The following is a 21,972-nucleotide window of genomic DNA, read 5'->3' on the forward strand; positions in this document are numbered from 1 at the left end:
ATATATAACACATCCTCTAATATGCATCTGTTAATATATATTTTAGATCCTCCTTTTCTAATCACACACACACTCACACACTCCCTCTGGCGTCGAGTAGCTTGGGAGCACGATGAGAGAGAAAAGAGAGGGAGGAGGGGAGTGGCATATAAATTACTGTGGGCGTGCGCACGCAGGTGGGAAGGGGTTTAACAGGACACCTCCATGGTCTGGGGCGCCACCTGGCTGTCCAGCGCCCCGGCGGCGTTGCCCTCCAGCAGGCTGCTGATGTTGTTGCGGCTGCGGCTGCTCTCCATGGAGGTGATGCTGGAGGAGGAGGTGGTGCGCGAGCGAGCCAGGCGAGTCATTCCTGCTGACGGCACTGAAACAGGGGAGGAGGAAAAAAACAACAGATGTTAATATTCAACTCTCACACAGACTGACACACGCATCAACACATAGACCAGAGTGTAGCAGGAACACAGAAACAACTGAAAAACAGAAAAAGAAAAGTGCCTACCATGCAAGCAATTCTCAGATAAAACGATTAATCAGGCTAAAATAAAATAAAGACGTGTGACTGAGAACTGCTGAAGTGTCCACTGAAAGGGGGACAAAAAAAATTAAAACGACACAAGCAATGCGGCACAACAGAGCACGGCATTTTGCAGCGGGTCATGCAGTATTTGGACGCCGGAGCGAGGACATGCTAACGGGAAGCGCCGGGCTCCGACAGGGAGAAGAAGAAGAATGTAATGCAGAAGCTTCTAAAACTGCTGCTGGAAAGCGTCTAGCAGAGCACTGTGGTTGAGCTTTCTGCACACATTCACATTCAGAATGGAGCGGGGTGGGGTGTCAAACTCATTTTCATTTTGGGGCCACATCAAGATAACGAATGCCCCGAAGGACCGTTTGGGCTGGAATGTATTACTAAAACCCATTAAACTGTTAAAGAGGCAGTATTGTGTGCCTTTTAGGCACAAAGTGCCATTTTATAGCACAATCAATTAACTATGTTCCCCGTTTCAAAGTCATATACCAAATACGACTTTAAAAAAATTTGACTTTGTAATTTAACACCTTGAAATTTGGCCTTTGTCTCCAAGAAGCTCCTACTTTTTCTGAAACTCCGCCTTCAGGAAGTCATCACAACATGGCTCCTCTATTAACCCTCTAACAACATTTTTACCAGTGGTTCACTGAGAAGTAGCTCCCATATCAGTAGACGTAACATTACACTTATGCAGGTGTTTGCTAATTGCTGCTGGCTAGTTTGAAGGAGCAGAAGAAGCTTAAAAAAAACAAGTCAATTTTACAAAAATACTGCCCCTTTAAAACATTAATAAATAGCCATGTCTGAATTCAATAAGCACTTCTTAAAAAGTAAATGATATGGGACAGCTTTTCACTTTGGTCAGTCCCTCCATGAGTGCAAAAAAAAAGAAAAAAAAAAAAGAGTAAAAATTAAAAAAAATATTACAAAACCAATGACAATTTTGAGGGGCTAATTTAGAAATATTTGCACGAAATATGATACTTGAGCTTATATTTCAGTAAATCTGTTTTTTTGCTACTCGCCATACTAATCACAAACTATAATTTAACATCAGTTAAGGCTGAGGGGGCAGTGTGGTAGACATAAGACATACTGCCACCCGCAGGCGGGAGTTGGCATCACTTTAACCCAATGTTTTTCAACCACTGTGGAAGATTTGCAATAAACTCACAATTATGGAGTAGCGCGAAGAAGTGCAAAGATCTGTTGATTTTGCGACTGCGAAAAACCCGAGGGACTGATTGATGTAGTGCGGCCCTATAGAGATAAAAACTGTTGCCTTAATTGATGAAACAACATTTAAGCAAACAACTGTTAATTATATGCGTCCCCCTGCAGCCCAGAGGGACACATAAGTAGCTAAGGCGGGCCGGATTTGGCCCCTGGGCCTTGAGTTTGACACACGTGTGCGCCGCAGAAGCATTTCGGTTCTAAGCGCCCCCTGGTGGAGGAGCTGCTGAAGAGTCCAGTACCTGATTCGCTGCTCAGGTGACTGAGGAGAACGTAGGGAACTGAGGGCAATAGTAGAAGAAAAGACAGGAGAAAAAAGAGAAGAGGAGTGAAAAGGTGCATCTTTGTGTTTATAGAGGAGACTTGGCAGCGGCTCAAGACAAACGGCAGCTGGCTGGCAACAAGAGGTAAGAAATCATAGCATGTGTGCACACATCGAGAGCTGCTTCCTGCCGTCTCTGGCCGTTTCCTGTTGCATTTCACGCTGCCCCAAGGTGTTAATGAGGGGGAAACACACTCAGGTGCCAAGGTTTTATTTTGCACACATTCGCTGCGTGAAAACAGTCTTTTTTTAATCTGCTCTAATCTCGCGGTGACATTTACTCGATAGGTGGACCTGGATGGCCTTTAAAGCGACGCCGCCACGCCGGCTCTTCCCACGGTGAAGAGTTTGAGAGCAGCAGAGACCAAGAGAGAAGTGACATTAAAGAGATTCACTCATACGGCGCCTTGCAGAAAAGTTTTTTCACTTTTGTCACGTAACATCAAACTGCAGAGGGTTTAATGTGGCAGACTGACAGGAAAAAAACAGAAAAGAAAAAGAGTTGCATAACGGAAGTGGAAAGAAAAATTATGAATGTTTTCCTTCTGCTGATGAGCTGCTAACAAAGGCTAAGTGCTATTAGCATAGCAAAGAATGACCAAACACATCAGGATGCTGTAGCTGATAGCTGTAGCTACAAGTGTAGCTTTACAGACGAAGCGGAAAATAAATTCCCTACCAAATGTATGTAATATGTACACATCTGACTTATGTGTTTCTGTGTGACAAAGATCCCATTGCTCACATTTATTAAATTGACTGAAGATGAATAAACTAAAAACTGGAGTATACACATTTAAAAAAACGTTTTTGAATATGTTGCTTTCTAATGTCATTACATTGAACATAATTTCAGATTTTTGTGGAATTTTGACATAAAAATTTGATATTAATACAAGTTCATTTTCTAAGAAACAGGAGAGTAGGAGTTGGAGATGCACATATATGAAAATTTGGGCTGATATCTACAGCTCGTATTGATACTTTTTTTTATTTGATTATACATTTAATCATGAGAAAAATAGATTACTTAATTACTAAAATAGTCAACAGCTAGTCAACAGGACGATTATTCGTCAAGCACACCACAAAATGAGTCTTTATGGAGAAGTGGCGAGAAGGAGGTGTTCTTGGTCTCTGACCAAAAGGGAACTATGTGGCCAATATGCTAAAAATGTGGCAAAAAAAATGAAAATCACTCATCTCCCCACCACAGTGAAACACGGTGGTGGCAGAATCATTCAGAGCTAAATCCAAGATAATTCTTGAAGAAAAACCTATTAGAGTCTGCAAAAGACTTGAGAAAGGGGGCAGGGCTTCACCTGGACAACAAACTCCAAGCATTCGTCCAGAGCTGAAGCCGGACGCCGGACGCCGGAGCTCAGAGCGCGTTCACATTCTGGAGCAGAACAGACACTTTCCATCCAATCAGACTGAAACATCTTTTGCAAAGAGGAATAGTGTAGGTGTGCAGAGAACGAAATGTGGTTCTGCAAAGTGTTGAATCAGGGAAGCTGAATATAAATTTGTTTCATAAATTTTTTAATCTTATTTGCAAAAAAAAAAAAAAAAATAAAAAGATAAAAAAAAAATTATTTTCCTTCCACTTCCCAGTTATGCACTGCTACCCTCTAGGCTTGTTATAGATCCACACTTTTCCATTTATTTATCTAATTTACTTTATATTTAAGTCACATGTAAAGTACTTGTAGTCTAAATATTAATTTATTAATTTCACACTTGTGTTGCACATTTTATATCACTAATTGTTGCTAATATTTAACAGGAATAGCCTGTCAACAAATAAGAAATTTCCCCCTGGGGATCAATGAAGTATATTATAATTCTCTTGATGACCCGTGTGGATCTTTTGCATGAAATCTAAAACAAAATACAGTGTGGTTTGTTGTAACGTGACAAAATGTGAAAATGTTCACTCGCATGGCTAATTTTGCAGCCCACTGCAAACAGATGCTATCTGTGTGAGAAAGGAAAGTAAAACTTTTTAAACCGACTCACCGAGAGGTCACACTCTCAATCTTTGAACACTTTTTCTTTTTTTCAAAAACTACAAACATTAAAACCAGAAAGCCTGTTTAACTATGACTCTCCCTCAAAAGAGAGCGCATCAGTAAACAGTTGAGCACTAAAAGGGAGAGAAAAAAAAAAAAAAAAGCACACCAAGAACAATAAAAAAGGGGTCATTTTCAACACCCACTCTGTGCCGAGCAGGAAGCAAATTGCTGTTCAGCACATCTGAGTGTGATTTCAGACACAAATCTCACCTACTGAGAGCTGTGAGTGGCACACGCTGCGAAGAGCACAGAGGAAATGATATTAGCACCAATAGGCCCCCAGCCCCCAAAGGGCGCTCCGTCCGGGACGGGGGCGCAGAGAGCATGCCTCTTTTCATGCTCTCCTGGACAAAACCCAACCCACTCCACCAAAACCCGGGTTGTTTAGCAACAGGCAGCAATGTGAGAGAGAGAGAGAAAAACAAAAAAACAAAAAACAACCCCCACCGAGCTCAGGAGTCTTTTGTAATTGCGCTCACGTCAACAGGAAGCCAAAGAAGTAAACACAGGCGAACCTGAACCACAAGAACGTCATCGAAAAGCAGCTAGAAAGTGACCACAGAGTCAACCGGTTCAAACCCGAGTTACTATATATATTCATATATTCAGATGTTTTTCAAAGACCTTTGACACATTAAAATGACAGCTGTTTTACTTACTGTATCCCATGCCCTGAACAAAGTACTTGAACGCCTCGGCGAGCTTCCCGGGCTGCAGAGAGAAAGTCAAGTTTTATCTCCAGAGCAGATTGGAGCAACAACGCACTTCAAAGTGTTTGACATCATGAAAACGTAACATAGTAATGATGAAACAAGCAGCCGCCGTTACATTTTGTCAAATGCTATCAATTAATCAAATATGTTGATTAATGTTCCAGTTATTATGAATCAAAGGCAACTCTAAACTGGTGAGTCTTTAGCTTTGATTTGAAGGAAGTCGGTCTTTCTGCAGTTTTAACGTTTTCTGGAAGTTTATCCCAGATTTGTGCAGAAGTTGAATGTTGGTTCGGCTTCAGAAAAAAAAGTGATATGTTGCATTTCTAAAATGTAAAAAACAAAAAATTAACTGACCTGCACAACTTGTGGCAAGCCTCCACAATCAGCCATCTAAAGAATCAATATCAGTTTTATTAAAATGTGAATTTTAAAGCTAAAATTGATTTGAGTTTTGAAATAGCAAACGCTCTTCACCTTTAGCAGTGTGGTCTTGGTGGGATTCAACCTGGAATTGCACTCCACCTGAAACACAAAGACGTTGACAACAAAGAAGAAGCAGCAAATTATTTAAATTAACATTTCTGGTGAACTTTGACCTACCACAGCCTCGACAGCAGGTGACGTGTCTCCGACCACCAGCAGGGCGGGGCACCTGGAGTGGATGAACAGAAAAACATCTAAGGTCACACTGCGCTCTGGTGCAAAACACAGATCAGCGCCGCCTCAGTCTCAACACCTACGTTAGTGTGTTCACCGTATCTTCGTTCAACCCCACGATGGGTCTCTCGATCTCAAGGTCCCTGCGGCTGCAGACAAAGTAAAGTAACGGCGTCTTAAGAGAAGATGTAATGTTGACTTAAGCTGTGGGGTTAGACTGGCCATTTTGGGATTAATTTTAAGTTTTGACCAATAATAATAATAATAAAAAAAAAGAAGGAGAAAAAGCAAACCATGTGCATCTTTCACGTCTTTGAACTTACTACTGGTAGGAGCCACAGAACAGGGCCAGGTTGTCCTGGTTGATGTCCTGGGCGATGTGGAGGCGGTAGGTCTGGATCAGCTCCTGGTTTTCTGTCAGCTCATCCTGACGGACAGAAAATATTTCAACAAATCCTGGTAAACACATTTAAGAGTCCAAACGCTACAGTAATCGTATCCCTTTCTCGTTTTGCCACACTTGGCATGATGTTGTCACTGCTGTGTTTCACCATGGGATGTTCAGGGTGATCCATTGAGGGTTTTTTATATGCATTTTGAGGTATAGCATTGTCAATAGGTTTATGGAAATGGCAACATTTGAAAAAAGAACAAACTCCCTCAATTTCACAAAAATATTTGTACTTTTTTCTTGAAAAGTGCTAAGGTGCCAAAGGGCAGACGGAAACACATTTGCTGAATAAGTTCTGACATAGTCAGCATGATGTTGTCAGATGTAATAAACTCATGGCTGCAATAAACAGGAAGTGGAGGTTACAAACTAGCATGTGATCCATGCTAGTTTGTAACCTCCACTTACAGCCATGAGTTTATTACATCTGACGACATTACGCTTTGCGTAGCCTGGTTGATTCGCTCCAAACCCGTAGATGGAAACGTTAATTTTTTTAAATTTTTTGTTAATTTGTGGAACATTTTTGAAGTTTGCTCAAAATTCACAAAACAATTGGATGGAAGCATGGCTACAGTTAATTTTTAGCCAAAACCTGGACTTTTACATGTAGGTCAAAACAAATAACCTTCCCCCACATGTTTTCTTGTGGCAAACAGCTAACAGTACTTCTTTAAGCTTTCTACCGCCTCTCTTCCATACATGCCAGATCTATAGAAAGTATGACTGAACTACTACAAAGTCTTCATAGGTTTCTCACACTGATGCGCACACTTCATACCCATGAACATGCATCAAGAACAAGCTGCAAAAACATCATAAAGTACTTGCACACATGGTATATAGAACCAATTTTTCTGCTCTTATGGAGGATGTATAAGTCCCAACAGGTGTCTACAGAGGAGGCACTGATTACAGTTTTCATGTCCATCGTTGATCGTTAAAAAGCCTGACTTCCCAATTCCAATTTTGGTCAATGATGGGTTTTTTTTATTTGTTTGAAAAGCGACTAAATATAGACAAAGTTGCTAAGTTGGCAACAGTAGGTGACTATTGTTGACCGCTGTCAGTCAAATCTCTCTCACGGCAGAAGAAAAGGGAACAATGGCTAATTTTTAGACCTCTCCAAAGGAAGATAAGATCAGTAAGACTGAGGAAACCAAGGCCAATTTTTCAGTTCACACCTACTTGTCTAGTCTGCAGAGTCTGCGAATCTCTGCAGCTTCACTTTTCAGATGGGTAAAATAAAACCTGGTGTAATTTTTATTCAGCTTCACAATTCTGCTTAAGTTGCATATGACGTCAAACACACACAAAAAAACAACAATGTTTCAAATTTCTGTGCCTGTAACGTGACCACGTTTGTTGAAAAGATTAAGGAATAATCCATTTCATACACAACAACATGCAGGAAGTCACATTTAACAGAAGCGCGGTGGATGTGAATACATTTTATGTGATTGATTCACTCCAACAGCTGCTTATGTTTGCACAGTGGGGTCATTTATAGCATTATTAGACGACTGTTTGCTTTTAGTGGGTCATGATCGGCCTCTCCACATATTAAAGACGTTATTAGTTATTAGTCTGTTAGTCGTTAATGGTTAGATAAACTTCTGGCTTTTCTAGACAAGTCGAGTAGTTTATTACAGACGCTGACACAGTGTCAGTAATAAACGAGAGGGGGGGGGTGTGAGAAAGAGTCGCAGTGAGAACTCACAGTGCTGAAGTGGTGAGCCATGACGATGTCCACCAAGTTACTGGTCCATCCAGACAGCTGCAAACACACACAGCCAGCAGAGACAATGTAACACATTTATCTTCATTTTGTTAGTGTGTGCTTTTCGTTTTCTTAGGAAACTGATTTTTGTACTCGGTTAGCAAATTCACAGAACATTTAGCTTGTGCAACAATAATAAGCAGAATAAATGGCATAATTAGAGTGTAGCTAAGTTATTACTTAAATAAACATCGTTGAACAACAAACACTGTCTACTGTGTGTTTTAGAAATTAACAAAGAGCTGCTTAATATATCTTTAGATGCACTATGTTACATTAACATGAGGTCTGGTAGAAAAACAACCCTATCTGGAGATTGCATCAGCGCTTTCTGATAAAAACTTACCATGTGTATTTTTAACCACCGCTCATCTAATAATACCGAGTCTGCTCTGCCTGTGCAGATCTTATATTATACACTTATTATTACACTGGTTGGAAGTCAAAAGATTGTCTGTGGTTTTTCAACTGTTTTAATGTCATTTTGATGAGCTCAATCCAAAAGTCACACTGGTTTTGCTCAATCAGCTCAACTTTCTGAACTATGGAGCAACATGAGCATCAAAACACACGACTTGTTCTCACATCTGGATCGATTTCCTGAGAATCTGATCAGTGAGTGACGAGCAGGAGGAGAGACTCCATCAGGACAGGAAAGAGACGGAGAATTTTACACAATCAAGACGTAATGTTCAATTCACACGTACATATCCTCATCAGTGTTTATTATTCAATTTATAAAAATCCAAATTTGTAACATTTAATTAATAAACTCTGTTGGAAAACATTTTTTTTCCTCCTAAACCCATTTTTGGATGAGAAATATTAACAGATGGTTCATTTCTGAACCATCAGTTCAGAAATGAACTGATGGTTCTGAACTGATTTTTGTGATGTCTCAAAAATGTAATGAATCTAGTCAGAAGATCAGATTTCTCCAAGTCAAATTATAATAAAAACCTGACCTGATGGAGAAAAATTGATGTCATTTTTGGATTCAGCGGCGAAAATTAGTCCAAATTTAGCTGGAAAAAACAACTTCCAAAGAATATTCTTTTGTAACCCAATGTTATTGTTCCACCATTTTTTTGTTGATGGGAGACTCTTCCTCTAGCAATAAGTTAAAAGTCGTCTGAATTGCAGTATGATAACGGTGAAAATAAATAAATACTTTTGTGTAGTTCGTCAGTTTATTTTTCCAGTTTGGTCGCTTCTGATTGCATATTTCTCATTCCTGTTTGAATTTCACATGAACCTTCCTTCCAGGTTCTGCGGTGAAGTTGGAACACTGACCTTCGAAGCGGCCCAATCAATCCAGCCTTCGGCACACGGGTCGACGTTGATCAGAACCAATCCTTCTACGAGGTTGGGGTTGTTCAGCTGGAAAGAAAGCGATAAACGTGAAGGTCATGCAGTAGGCCAGCTATGTTTTAGAGACAGAAAATTTTTAAAAAGAAACAACTTTCCACAATTTTTTGTAATAATTAAAAAAAAGTGACACACGAAAAGAGTCTTTGGGGCCACACCCTTCTAAAAAAGAAAAACTTAACATGGATGATGACAGTCCGTCTAGGACAGCAAAGCACCTATATCTGTTCCTGTAAATTTAATTACCTTTATAAAATAAAAAACAAAAAAGGGAAAATTTTTTAAATGACTCTGTGGCCATAAACTGAATAAAAACATAAAAGTGAATAAAAACAAAGAAGCAGGTTTTCTTCTCCTCTTTATAAACATAGCAGCAGTGAATGGAAGTCTCAGTTTTTCTCTTTACCAAAAATACTTTTTACTTCAGAATCACAAAACAATTGAAGACTTGATTTTAAAGGAAGCAACAGTAAACAGGAAGTTAAGGGGACAAGCCCAACACACAGTTAATGCTGTGGCAAGGACACACAGTTCTAGTTGTACGTCAGCCAGCAGGCCACTGAGGTCAGAGGTGATGTTTGTGGGTATATACTGCCTAAGATAAGAAAAAGATTTATTTTTATTTTGCACGCGTCTTCTATCACTCTGTGGATGACATCATAAATAACAGACTGTGTATTTCCTATGTTTACCTGCACTAATAGCTGCAGTTGTGACTAAATGTTTCCTAGAGACCAATAAATAAGAGAGCATCTGACTGTATCTTAGTGTTTTATCTTCAGTTCCATCCACTACATGTGTTGTATTAGCTAGAATTGACTTATTGAAAAACAACATGTAAGAAAAACTAAATGCTTATGTACGTATGAAGCTAAACCCTCTCAAATTAAATGGGGACTGAAAAGCGGAATTTCCAGCCGCTTCCATTCACTTCTACCATGTTTTGTAGAACCGCTACCACTGACAACTATTGGGAGGAATGCGCTGATGCATGCATGGGCGGATAAGAGTAAAAATGCTGGTCAGAACCAGCAGAAATAACAATGTCCAACCAGAAAGCTGCCAGAATTTTAATTTTTGAATGAGAAGTTTTTAATCACAAGCAGTGATACCTTTGTCTGCACTACCTTCGCGCTACCGCTCTTCACCACCTTTGTCTGTGCATTTAGCTGGTTACCTTTTTTCTTCATGCTTTTTTAAAATATTACTCAGTTTTAGAAGTTGAAATTACTATCAACATATCAGCTACAAGCAGTCATTCACTACATTCGGCAACTTTCAGACAAATTGGGCTCTTCACAGAGTGCTTTTAATTAACTGGGTAGAGTACCGGTTGCTTGGGTATCCAGGCTGCTGCTCTCAGACAAAATATCTCTCGACTTTTTCCTCCCCACCGAACAAATGACTGCCTTATAAACAAGCTGGACACTTTAATAAAAACATTTTTTGGAAGCTATAAGTGCCGATTGCTTCTTAAGAATTGGTACCAATTGCTTATTTTTACAAATGGGTGTCGGGTTACAGCTTGGGGAAAATAAATGTTTTTTTTAAAGCTGTTAATGAAGGGCTGAGAACATGAATAAAATGGAAAAACATAAGAATTTTATGCTCATATGAAGACACTGATAAAACCTATAAAAAATAAAGCACATCTGTCAGTTCAAATGAAGCTGAAATGTGATTCAACAGAGAGTGCTGGGACTCTAAATGCAGGCGAGTGGCTTTAAAATGGCCTGAAGGCAGACAGGCCGTCTGAGGAAACACAGGACTCATCTTGCTTAATATCGAGTGGATGCTGCAGATGCTGCGTTTGGCCAAAATATGAATGGGGTGCATCGTGAGCTGCTCTGCCAAACATATTTCACAATCAATGTTTCCACTTGAGTTTTAAACCGGAGCAGACTGTCCTTGGAGAGACCGTTGCTATTTTTCCATCTCTTCACCTCCCTGTATTACCAGCTTCCCGTTTCATTATTAATCTGTCAGTACTTCCTCTCTTCTCCAGAGCTTTCTGCTAGATTGTGCTTATTTTAGCTTCGTTAAGCGAGCGCAGAAACAAGGCGCACGAAAAAGGAGGGAATCTTAAAGGTGGTTCATCACGGGGTGACCAGCACCACAACAGGAGCCCGATGTCCTGTGTGGGTTTGATAAGAGGCTTTCATGTTACAAGCTGTGTGGTCAAAAAAACATCTGGGAAATGGTGCTAGGGGGATTCTATGATGTTGCACACAAGGATAAATAAAAAGCACCAATGTGGAGGACTCACTGCAAAGCGGGTGAGGACGTAAGCTCCAGCTCCTACACCGATGCCGATCACACTGTTGACCCTACAGAAACAAACAGATACTGTAGTGATTCAGACAAAAAAAAACAAAAAAAACATTAACCAGCAAACAGCAGAAAGATGCTCACTTCAGCTGAGTCATCACAGAGGGCAGCATTTCAGCCAGCTCGTCCATGGTAGGGTAATGGTATCTGTAGACAGGTCAGAGGTCATGTAATTTATATACGATATATCAGCACTAACATAGGTATCAACCACTCGATATAGCTGCATCCATATGGATATTGGTATCGGTATTGGATGTATGATATATTGCCACTAACAATGACATCAGCCACACAATATATCAGCACTAATATCAATATTGGCTGTATGATATTTCAGCACCAACATTGTATCAGACAAAAATAGCAGTAAATATCGAGTGTCACCCATAATGACAATATTATTATTGGATATCAATATTGGCATAAAGCTTTATATGGATGCATCCCTAATTTATACTATCATGTAAAAGTGTTTGTGCACTGACAATTTTAACATCCTGTCATTTTTTCAGACTTATACCTGAACAGATTGTATTTAGATTTTGACTAAAGGGCCAACACAAAGTGGTGAATAACTGAGAAGTGGAAAAGGAGAGTTATATATTGTTTTCAACTGGTCATTCTCACACACGCACATCTAAAGCATTCCACTGCAGCTCAGCCTGTATGCTTAGAGCAGATTTGAACAGGAGGTAATTAGTTGCCCTGGATTATGTTTAGGGGCATTAGAGTATAGATATTTTTGTATATAGGTTTTTCGTTTTGAAAATCCACAAATACTTTTTTCCACTTTCCAGCTGTGCACCACTTTGTGCAAGTCCATCATACAAAACCATAGTTAAATACATTGAACATCATGGCTGTAATGTGACAATATTTTTAAAAGGTTCGTGGAATACAAGTAGTTTCTAAACCCCGCACATTTTCTTGTCGTTCAGTTAATCAGAAAATTGAGATCATTATAGATTTATAGGTTCAAGGAAGTTCGATTTGAAAAACAAGTGACTAGTAAAAACGTTTCCATTAGCAAATGAACCTGCTGCGTCAGCACCAGCTCTGAAATGAATGTGTTAAAGGAGAGTGCCACTCACCCGCTGGGGAAGGGAGGCGCGCCCTCCTGCTGGCCGGGCGCGTCCACATGGACCACAGCAAAATGCTGGGTGATCTCCTGCATGTCCTCATAGTTGAACAGGGTGTTGAAGCAGGACTTGTCTAAGAAAAAAAAAAAAGGCAAACAAGATGGAGACAACTTACAAATAATACAAAAAAAACCCCTCATTAAGCCGTGCCATTCATCCAGGAGGGTGGGACATGGGCAGACATATTTTTTGGCTGACTCACGGTTGAGTCCGATGTCGTGATAGGTGAGGATGACGGGCCTGTTGCCCTTGGGAACGCCTCGCATCGTCACATGGAGAACGCCGTGAGGAGTCTCAATGTCGTGTTCCTGCAACCAAGGAGAGCAAAAACATGAGCTTAGGATGAAAGGTGAAATGCCTTCAGGAGGGTAGATAGGCAGATTCTAGTTTTCTTTTACCAACAAGCTAGGTTACAACAGAAACCTCTCAGATAAACATGAGCAGCAAATGAAGGCATATAATGTTTCCTGAGGAAGAAACTACTAATAAATCACAGCTGGGTTGTTTCCTTAACCCAAATGGTGGATTTACTTTGTTGGGGGAGTCGTCTAAAAACCGAGAACCAACAAGCTGGGTTACTTTGAATGAGATATCACTCAACCTCTTGATAGCATAAGCAATAGTAAGAATGTAAAATGATGCTGAATAACAATGTTCATTTCAACAGCTTATGTTAAGAACATAACATAATTTGTTTAACTTTTCTTCGCACAAGGAAACCAATTTGTTCATTTAAGTCACCTTTAGCCTTTTAGCTGCTAATTTATGAGCACAAGCTAGTGCTAGCCATGTTTCACACACACTGACCAAAGAGTCAGACATTTAATATAGACACGGTAAGAAACTGTAATTATTTACGTTATAGGTTTTCTTGCCGTTTATTAGTTGTATTACTCTAAATTAGTTTTACCAAATATGCACTAAATTTAATCAATAGATTTAAATGGAAACTGAAGTAAAACAAAAACAAATGTCATTTAGTTTGATCCGAATATTAATATTTTAGTATTTTAAGTTATTACTCTGTCATATTGAGGGTATAAACAGCTGCTTTAACCATGTTATTGGTTAAACACTTAACCATTAAGTTAAGGCCATAACCATAATGTGATAAAATCAACTCAGACTAGAAGAGTTTCATTTTTAACCAGGGACTTGATTGGCCACACCACCCAAAACTGTGTTGGTTTTAACTCAATAGTCGTAGATAATAACAGCTGCAGTTTCTTTATCGATGCGGAAGGAAATGTATCTCCAGAGATGAGCATGAAGTTTCAAGGCTAAACTAAACTATTCAAGTAGAAATTTAAATGTAGTGACACTGGGTTCATTACTACATACCATTTGTTGTTTAAAGTTTTGCAGTCCTCAAACTGTTGACAGGTCATTTCTAACACACTCGTTGTATTAGTGTGTCCACAAGGACACTTTAAAGTTTATAAATTGGGTATGCAAAGCATGCGTCTTTTCAGTCCTGAGCCCTTGAAGAAACAAAGCAGTGAATAGGGCAGGCTGCAGAACCCTTTTCATTTGGTTAAAAAGGGAAAGAGAAAAAGCAGCATTATTGTTCAGGACTCTGAATCCGCTTTCACCCGGATGACTCCGCTAAAATTTCAGAATGGTGTGCTTTGGACCAATGGGTTTGCAAAGAGAAGCATAATGAAATTCAGAAAGCACATCCCAGCATTTTTATTAATTATTATTATTATTTCTTCACCATTAACCGGAAAGCTCCATGTTTGTATATCAGATGATAAAAAAATGACTAAAGTGTGGAATTTACACAGCAACAAACAATCGAAGCATTGACTGTGTTGATGCACCTCAGAGAGAAATGACAGGAAGTGGGGGAAAAAAGCAGCCACTTTCCAGGCCAACCTTGTGATTCACAAACTCATCATATAGCAACAAACAGATTCCTCAAGGTCAGCATGATGCGGCGCTGCAAACAACGCTCTGCGTGATGTGGCTCCATACATCTGTGAGGGCGTGTGAGCCGCACAGAGCAGCGGGCGGGGCCGCTGCCCTGGTCTCCAGGCCCGCTGGTCATCAATAATGGAGCGAGAAAGCCGGAGCGAACGAGAAATCCACATTAAGGACAACAGATCGAACGTCAGCCCTGCTTCTCCCTGAACTCCCAGCAGCATTGGGAGAAGCGCATGTGCTGTAAACACTTCAGATTAGATGGAGGCTAATCCTGAGCCCTGCGGCCGCTGTAATTGTTCGGATTCGCTGAGTATAACGGACACGGCAACACAAGAAGAAGAGGAAGAGTTGATCCTGTCGGTGCCATTTTCCTGAACCGCACAGGTCTGGGCAAGCATTAAAACTGCAACACAGTATCAGAAATGTGTAGGGCTGAAACAATTATTCGGATTAATCGTGATGAATCGATTGTTGAAATAATCATCAACTAATTAGTAATCGATTTAACTTTAACTGGAGAATACAAACTAAAAAAAAAAGCCCACTATCAGAAAGAAGAACATATTAAGAACAGCAATTCGGCCAAAAACATGTGGACAAAAATTATATGTTCAACCCAAAACACCTCAGGTGTTGTTAGCTAAAACCTTAGCTAGTTTTAGTTTTTCCACCCATTATTAATTGATTCATCAAAAGATAAACCAGTTGATTATTGGTTTATTTTTAATGATGAAAAGTCAAGTATTAAGGGCTGAGCTTTTCATAATACTTGAACTATTTTTTAAGCTGCATCCTTTGATACAAGTCAAGAAAACACTAAAGGAATGCTGATGTTGCATTTTTTATTTTAAAAATGAAGTACTTGTTTACTTGCTTATTTTAATGGACTTCTAATAGTTTTTAAAAAAGACGTAAGTGGGTAAATGAAAAATCTTTTATCCGATTAATCGATAACCCGCCAGAGTAATCAATTTCAAAACCAATTATTGGCTTCAACCCTAGAAATGTGTTGCAAATGAACCGATACTTAACTCTACTTCTCATGGTGAGACCAAATAAACCCTGATGGAGGAACTCCCGCCTTCGTGTGGAGCCTTCGCTCTAGGTAGCGCAGAAAAACAACCAGCTATACATGGAAAGACCGTCTCAATGGCCGTGCTGCTGCAGATTTTCATTTCCAGACAAGGACAGAGTCAAGGACAAGTCCACAAATATACTTTGCTCAAACGCCTGTCTTCTTCGGTGTGTGTGTGTGTGTGTGTCAGAGAGAGCAGGCACATGCATCCCCACCGCTGACATGAAATGAAAAGGTCCGTGGGGGGAACCGGGGTGACGATGGGTTAGACGGATCAAGGAACAGACTGGACGTAGATGGAGGGAAGTAGAGCATGAAAGCCGTGGCAGAGACAAGACAAGAGGCTGGCTGAGGGAGAGTGCCTTAAAACAGAAAGGGCTGCGTCGCTTTAATTTCTCATATCTGCTCCAGCTATAATGTAGAAGGAGGAAAGGAGAGGAAGAGATTTCTGTCGGGCTAAAAGTGTTATTGATTCACTCTTCAAATCTCTCGTCACGCTTTTAAACATATAAACATGAGTGCTTGGATAAGTTCTTAGGAGAGACGAACCAATCAGCGTTGAACAGGCTAATTTTTTTTGTAGTAGAAGTTTTTTTTTTTTATTCTAATAGCAGTGAATGCTGTAATTATCTGGATCTACTGTGTGTGAGCTTTTATTTAGATTTTTCCAGGCAGACAACGATTTAAAATTTGTTTTGATTATGACCAATTCAGATCTCGTTTTCCTTGAGCAACTGCACAAAAAGAAAAAGAAATGTGTTGCAGGCTCCTTGATGGAAGTAACCATTTCTAATCAAATAGAAAATAAAGAAATTACATGACAATCCTGGTTTGTGAATTAGTGTATAGGTACAAATACAAAATTTTCTGCCTGAACGAGGACAAACTACCTCGCTTGAACTTCTCTTACTGATCAATCTCATGTACCAGTGTTGATCGGTACATCAACATTGCCCAGTTTGCACCAAACTGGGCAAACGTGTCACAGCAATATTAATTTGAATGTTGCGACGATGACATCGATTGAGATTAAGCCAACATGCAACTCCCTTAGTTGTACCTTTTCCATCATGATGTCTCTACCATTCTCTCCCTGAGCTTTAGCCTCTCTGCCATTAAGATCCAGGTCGGTTGTGGGTAAAAACAGCAGCAGGAGTCCATCCAATTCAAACTGTTCTTCCAATGTCTGCCTTTCAAAACGACTGAATTATGACTCTGCAGTACAGTTGCACTATTTAACGTAATTGGTGTAGAAAAGTAGCCATCTGATAACATTTTAAATTTATAGCAGTGCTTGTTGTTTGAGTCTCTGACTGTATGGAGTGGCATATTTGCAACCAAATAAACATTTGATTGAATTTTATTGTCACTGTAATAAAAATCAAAGATTGTGATGTCCTGTCTGACCAGGACAGAGCTCCCACCTCTCCTGGTTGAATAAGTTATTAGCAAGGGGCGTTTGATTGGAAACATAATGACTACTAAAGTTATTGCACCCCAGCAGTCCTTTGGGATATTGCACACATCGATACACACCGACTGACGATTGTGATTCAACGCATAGGGCTATAAGATGGGAAGGGAAGGGCGTTAGCATCTACTCCTGCCCGCTTTGGGCGAGTTGTGGGAAAATCAGGGAAATGTCTGCGCTTAAAATAGGAGTATCAGCATGTTCACAAGTGTGAAAAGGTTACAAATGATTCTCTTTCTAAAAAAAAAAAAAAAAAAAGGTGCAAAACAGAGATGCCACCCTCATCATCTTCCCGCAACGCCTCGGTCGATCAATATCTGCACTCTCGTTTCCTCCAGCTAAAAACGACGGCAGTCTCAGGTGTGAGCCACTAAACCCCTCCATGCACATACAAACATCCATGTGCATATTCCCCCAGCGATACAGTGGTCCTCCCCTCCCTGCAGCCCCCCCATGCTACTCGCATGTGTCACAAACGGCAGGCTAGAGCTACAAACTCAAGGACTCTGCAGAGGGAATGAAGCAGAAGCAGATGTTTTTAACGTGTTGTTGCCATGCCGTGCGTTGGGGGGTGAGTGACCTCCCTCCCACTGCCTCTTTATAGTGAGTGATGGATGAATAAGGAACACAATGCATGGGCGCACCACAGGCGTTTGCAGAACACGTTCATCTGCATGGACACACATGTACACACAGACACCGTGGGCATCTTTCGTATCGTCACCACACCCTGAGCAAGTTTGGGTGCTGTGTGACCTGTGGGTGCACACACACACCTCTCAGATGTTCCCCTTATTCTACCAGCAATCCAGAACAGACCCATTGAGCTACTAACAGTCAGTCTATTGAAAAAGTGCAGAATAACGCCTCTCCTCTAAGACCTAGCCAGACTCTCCAGTCGGACGCATTAGTCACTCACCGCATCATTTCCAGCATACGAAATCTGCTCCAGGTCCAGGACGGTTGACATGTTTTACCCAATGTAGGAGCCGAGTCTGTTATGCTATGCGGAAGCGTGTGCTGAGCGGCTCTTAAGATCTCCAAACCCAGAAGGGGGAGGCAGAGGAGGAGGAAGAGGAGAAGGAGGTTTTGGTTGGATGGGAGGGATGTGGGGTGAGGCTGCCAGATGATCAGCAGCAGCAGCAGCAGCAGCGACAAGGGAGGAAAAGAGAGACAGAAGAGTGCGAGGCGAGGAGGACACGGGTAAACAACTTGAATGAAAACAAGGAGGAGGGAGGGCGACTGAAAGGCAGAAAGACCGAGAGAGAGAGAGAGAGACGGGGAAGTGGTGGGAAAAGAGAGCAGGAAAGGAGACAGACGAGGAGGAGAGTGAGACTGCAGCTTGTGTTTGGTAGTCACAGCGCGATCATGCATTCAGCCGATGCTGCGTCTAATTGGACTGCGGAGGGTCAGGTGGGTTGGTGGGAGAGGGAGGGACTTAGAGGAGCATCGGGAGGAGGAGGAGGAGGATAGCGGAGTGGGAGAGGGGTGACGGGGTCCACGGGATGCAAAAAGCAGTCCAGGAATACCGACAGGCTGCTGACATCACTGTGTGCTATGGATGAAGAGGAGAGGAGAGGCAGGGACTAGGCCGACTTTGACGGCTGGCCCTGGGGTCATTTTCAGCATCAGCAAAATGGCTGAACAAGATTCCATAGCTGCCACCAGGAGAGATCAGAATGACCTTAACCTAACCCTACTTTGGGAGAAGTAACCCTAACTCTAAACCTAATCCTAAAGGACCCACGTAATGACCTCCAGATTAATAAGAAGGAGTTGAACACGGATTTCACACAACACTGTTACGAACATCCATAAGTGCTTCTCTAATAGACCAGAAAAAGGAAACAAGAAGCTCCTTGTTTCATCTCCAGAACCAGAACGATGAGGATTTTTTTTGTCCTCTAAACTTCCTGCTTAGTCACCTGATCCACACAGTTTATGGATCTCTCCTCTGTCGGTGCATAGCAGCTAGCAGGGCATGGCGTCACACCTCAGTCTGAGACGGGCTGCTCGCCTCAGCCAATCAGATGCAGCGCAGTGGGTGAGATTTAAGAGGCAAATAATGGGTTTTATTGGTCCGTCAGTGTATTAGCATGTTAGGTTGTAGACTGCAGTTTCTACATCTTCTCACGGTCCTGACCCATAGAGGGGGCTGTTCACACAGAGTATGGACATGTACAGTAATTTAACACATAGGAACTATATGTGGATGTTGTGTTTCAAACATTTTAATGCTGGCCTCTTTGTTCCTGATGAATGTAGATGGTATAGGCTTTCTGTAGCAGAAAATATGTCAAACTGCACAAAGGTAGTGTGTGTCAACACAATGGATTTGTGTCACGATATGCTTTATAGTCGGCGGTGTTGCATATATTTAATTAAAACATAGAAGCAACCTTTACTTGTGTCACTTTATCATACAGTGAGTCATCAGGGTCTAAGCATAACTCCGCAGTGGGAGGTTTTATAGATTCACATGAAGCTGCTCAGGTTTGCGTTAAGAAATGCACTGCAGCTTTCCATCCATCTATCAATCAATCAGCATACAGAACCCAGCTAAAATATTCTTGTTCTTGAACCTTCTACGTGTTCTTGAATTAGAGCCACAAACTTCAATAGGTTATGTTGGAATCTTAATGTGACAGATAAGCAAAATGAAAATGATGTGCGGTTTTCATTTTCTGTTTACAATCAAAAATCTGAGTAGCGTGTCTTACATTTCAACTCCCTTTACTCCGACACAGCCAAATGAAATCTAGTGCAACCAGTTGTCTTAAAGGGAAAGCGGGGGTGAGATTATGCAAAATAATTTTTTTGAGCTTTATATCGTGCTAAAATGTTATTCACTCATCAAAAATGCACCAAGTGTGTTGCTTTGAGTCACTCGTGCGTGTTTGAGAAATCGCCGCCTATTTACCGAAAGCTCCACGCTAGTGCCTCCGATGCAAAGTCATATTTCTATTACGTCGTTTTTGATATACAGTATTTAATAACAACTGAAGGCAACAGTTACTTGATTGTGCTATAAAAATGTGCCTAGAAAATACGCAACACTGCCCCTTTAAGAAATCATTTAATAAGTAAATGGAGTCCAGTGTAAATACAGAAATTACTTAAAGACCTCAGAGATTTGCTAAACAGCATCAGAAAGACCAAGGAACACGAGGAGGGTAACTTACCCATGGATAAGGAGCCCTTAATTGAGATCTCTGCCCTATATGCAAACGATATGTAAGGTGGAAAAATAATTCCACATCACTGTAAATGTACCATGCCCACAGTAAAGCAAGTCAGTGAGAGCATTATAATCATTAGGAATGTTTTTATTTTTATTTAGACAGAATGGATGGCGCTCAGAACATTGCAGTCCTGGGAAAAAAGTTTGACTCTGCAAAAGACTTGAGATCTGGGAGGAGGTCCTCCTGCCAGCAGAACAATATAAATCCAGAGGGAACGACCGAGATCAAAGCATTTTTATGAGTATACTGCTCCGTAAAAAATTAAGAGACCACTGCAAGATGATCAGTTTACCAAATGCATGCACTCTTTACGACGATCACAACTCTCATAAGGACCATCCTTCAGTAAAAGCTGCAAGGAGGAAAGTCAAAACAAACCAGTCTCAAAGAAACAGACGGGCGGATGCTGCCCTCTGCTGGGCATTTCTATGGCGTTAACAATCCTGAGCAGCAATCTGAATCACGTCGAAACGACAGTGCTCAAAGGAAAGACGCTAAATTATACTAGGTATGCAAATCTATCTCTTATAATTAAAGCCAAACAGATTTGGGAAAAAAAAGAAAAGAAAGAAACAGGTCATAAAAACGGCCTTGATCAGACACCTCAGGGAAATCTATTTATAGCGCCCAGCATAAGAGCACACTCAGCTGTTTTAGTCATTTTCAGCCCATGAGGCGACTCTGTATGCTGACGCCTACACTTTAAAACACTGTTTCACATGGGTCTGACTCAAACCTCCATCCTCAGTGTGGCACACTGTCACAAGCAACGCACAAAGTCAAGACAGTCACGACGCTGTGGGGTGCACAGGGCTGCAGTGTTAACGGGCAGCCTGCAGGGGGAGCTGTAGCAGCAGGTGGATTGACTTCCAGCTGCTCAGAGTGATGGCGCAGTGGCACGCTTAGTGTATAGATGTAAAATTGTGCTGCGTAATGCTTATGCCTATTTTTCCTTCATCTTAATATAAACTGTGAAACTGCACGTCCTAATTTGGACGCCTCCACATAAAAAGCAGTAGCTTGCATGTTATTTGTTCTGGAAAACACAGACTGCTGCGAGAATTGAACCCGCAAACAGCTGCAAAAATACGCTGATGCATGCATGAGGATGTGCTGTGAGAAATGGTCCAACTGATTCCCGTTTTCATCCAGGACGTAGTCCAAAGATGGCTACCTCTAAAGTAATTAAAGCTGCTTATGTCCTGATTTAAAAAAAATAAAAATAGCATAGACTTTAAAGAGTCCTTTATGTAAGGATTGTGTGTCGTTCTTTTATAGTGACTGATAAATGTGGTAGTCTGAGCTTAAAATGACAACCGAGGAATTAAGGTCAAACGCGTTTAAGCCCGCCTCCATGCCGGCGACAGAAATCCTGGCACAGATTTTCTGCAGCTTACAGCTGCATAACTTCAACTGAACAGATAACAGAAAACGGTGATGGGGAAAGACGTTTAATACTGACTAATTTAGCAGAAGGGATATATGAACACAACTTTATTAGTAACAGCAGAAAAGGATTGAGTCCTGAAGAGGACATATACCATATGCTCTACCTGAAGTACTGGTACCCTTCCTGCAGCTGCTATATTTAGCTCTGGTGGGACGATAGGATGAGGCGTGACTTCAAAACAAGGAAAAAAAAAAGAGAGCAAGA

General features: G+C 41.0%; 1 protein-coding gene across 4 annotated transcripts in view; it reads right to left on the bottom strand.

Annotated features, from left to right (window-relative positions):
* Positions 1–6: 6 nt before the first annotated feature.
* The window catches only part of ndrg3a (ndrg family member 3a), a 49,942-nt gene continuing 27,976 nt past the window's right edge, over positions 7–21,972 (bottom strand). Inside the window, exons 1-15 of one of the 4 annotated variants that reach the window (XM_008410546.2) lie at positions 17,996–18,428; positions 12,807–12,912; positions 12,557–12,677; positions 11,547–11,609; positions 11,401–11,461; positions 9,060–9,146; positions 7,707–7,763; positions 5,859–5,962; positions 5,619–5,684; positions 5,479–5,530; positions 5,353–5,400; positions 5,233–5,268; positions 4,822–4,873; positions 2,008–2,046; positions 7–361 (exon numbers count right to left, since the gene is read on the bottom strand). In XM_008410546.2, the coding sequence (XP_008408768.1) occupies positions 189–361; positions 2,008–2,046; positions 4,822–4,873; positions 5,233–5,268; positions 5,353–5,400; positions 5,479–5,530; positions 5,619–5,684; positions 5,859–5,962; positions 7,707–7,763; positions 9,060–9,146; positions 11,401–11,461; positions 11,547–11,609; positions 12,557–12,677; positions 12,807–12,912; positions 17,996–18,046 (1,116 nt within the window). In that variant the 5' untranslated portion in view covers positions 18,047–18,428 and the 3' untranslated portion in view covers positions 7–188. Of the gene's footprint in view, positions 362–2,007; positions 2,047–4,372; positions 4,399–4,821; positions 4,874–5,232; positions 5,269–5,352; positions 5,401–5,478; positions 5,531–5,618; positions 5,685–5,858; positions 5,963–7,706; positions 7,764–9,059; positions 9,147–11,400; positions 11,462–11,546; positions 11,610–12,556; positions 12,678–12,806; positions 12,913–17,995; positions 18,429–21,972 lie in introns of those variants that run through there. The other 3 variants (XM_008410544.1, XM_008410547.2, XM_008410545.1) reach the window with 3 other exon arrangements.

Source organism: Poecilia reticulata, linkage group LG5, assembly GCF_000633615.1.
Source record: "Poecilia reticulata strain Guanapo linkage group LG5, Guppy_female_1.0+MT, whole genome shotgun sequence".
In the NCBI taxonomy this organism is placed as follows: Eukaryota; Metazoa; Chordata; class Actinopteri; order Cyprinodontiformes; family Poeciliidae; genus Poecilia; species Poecilia reticulata.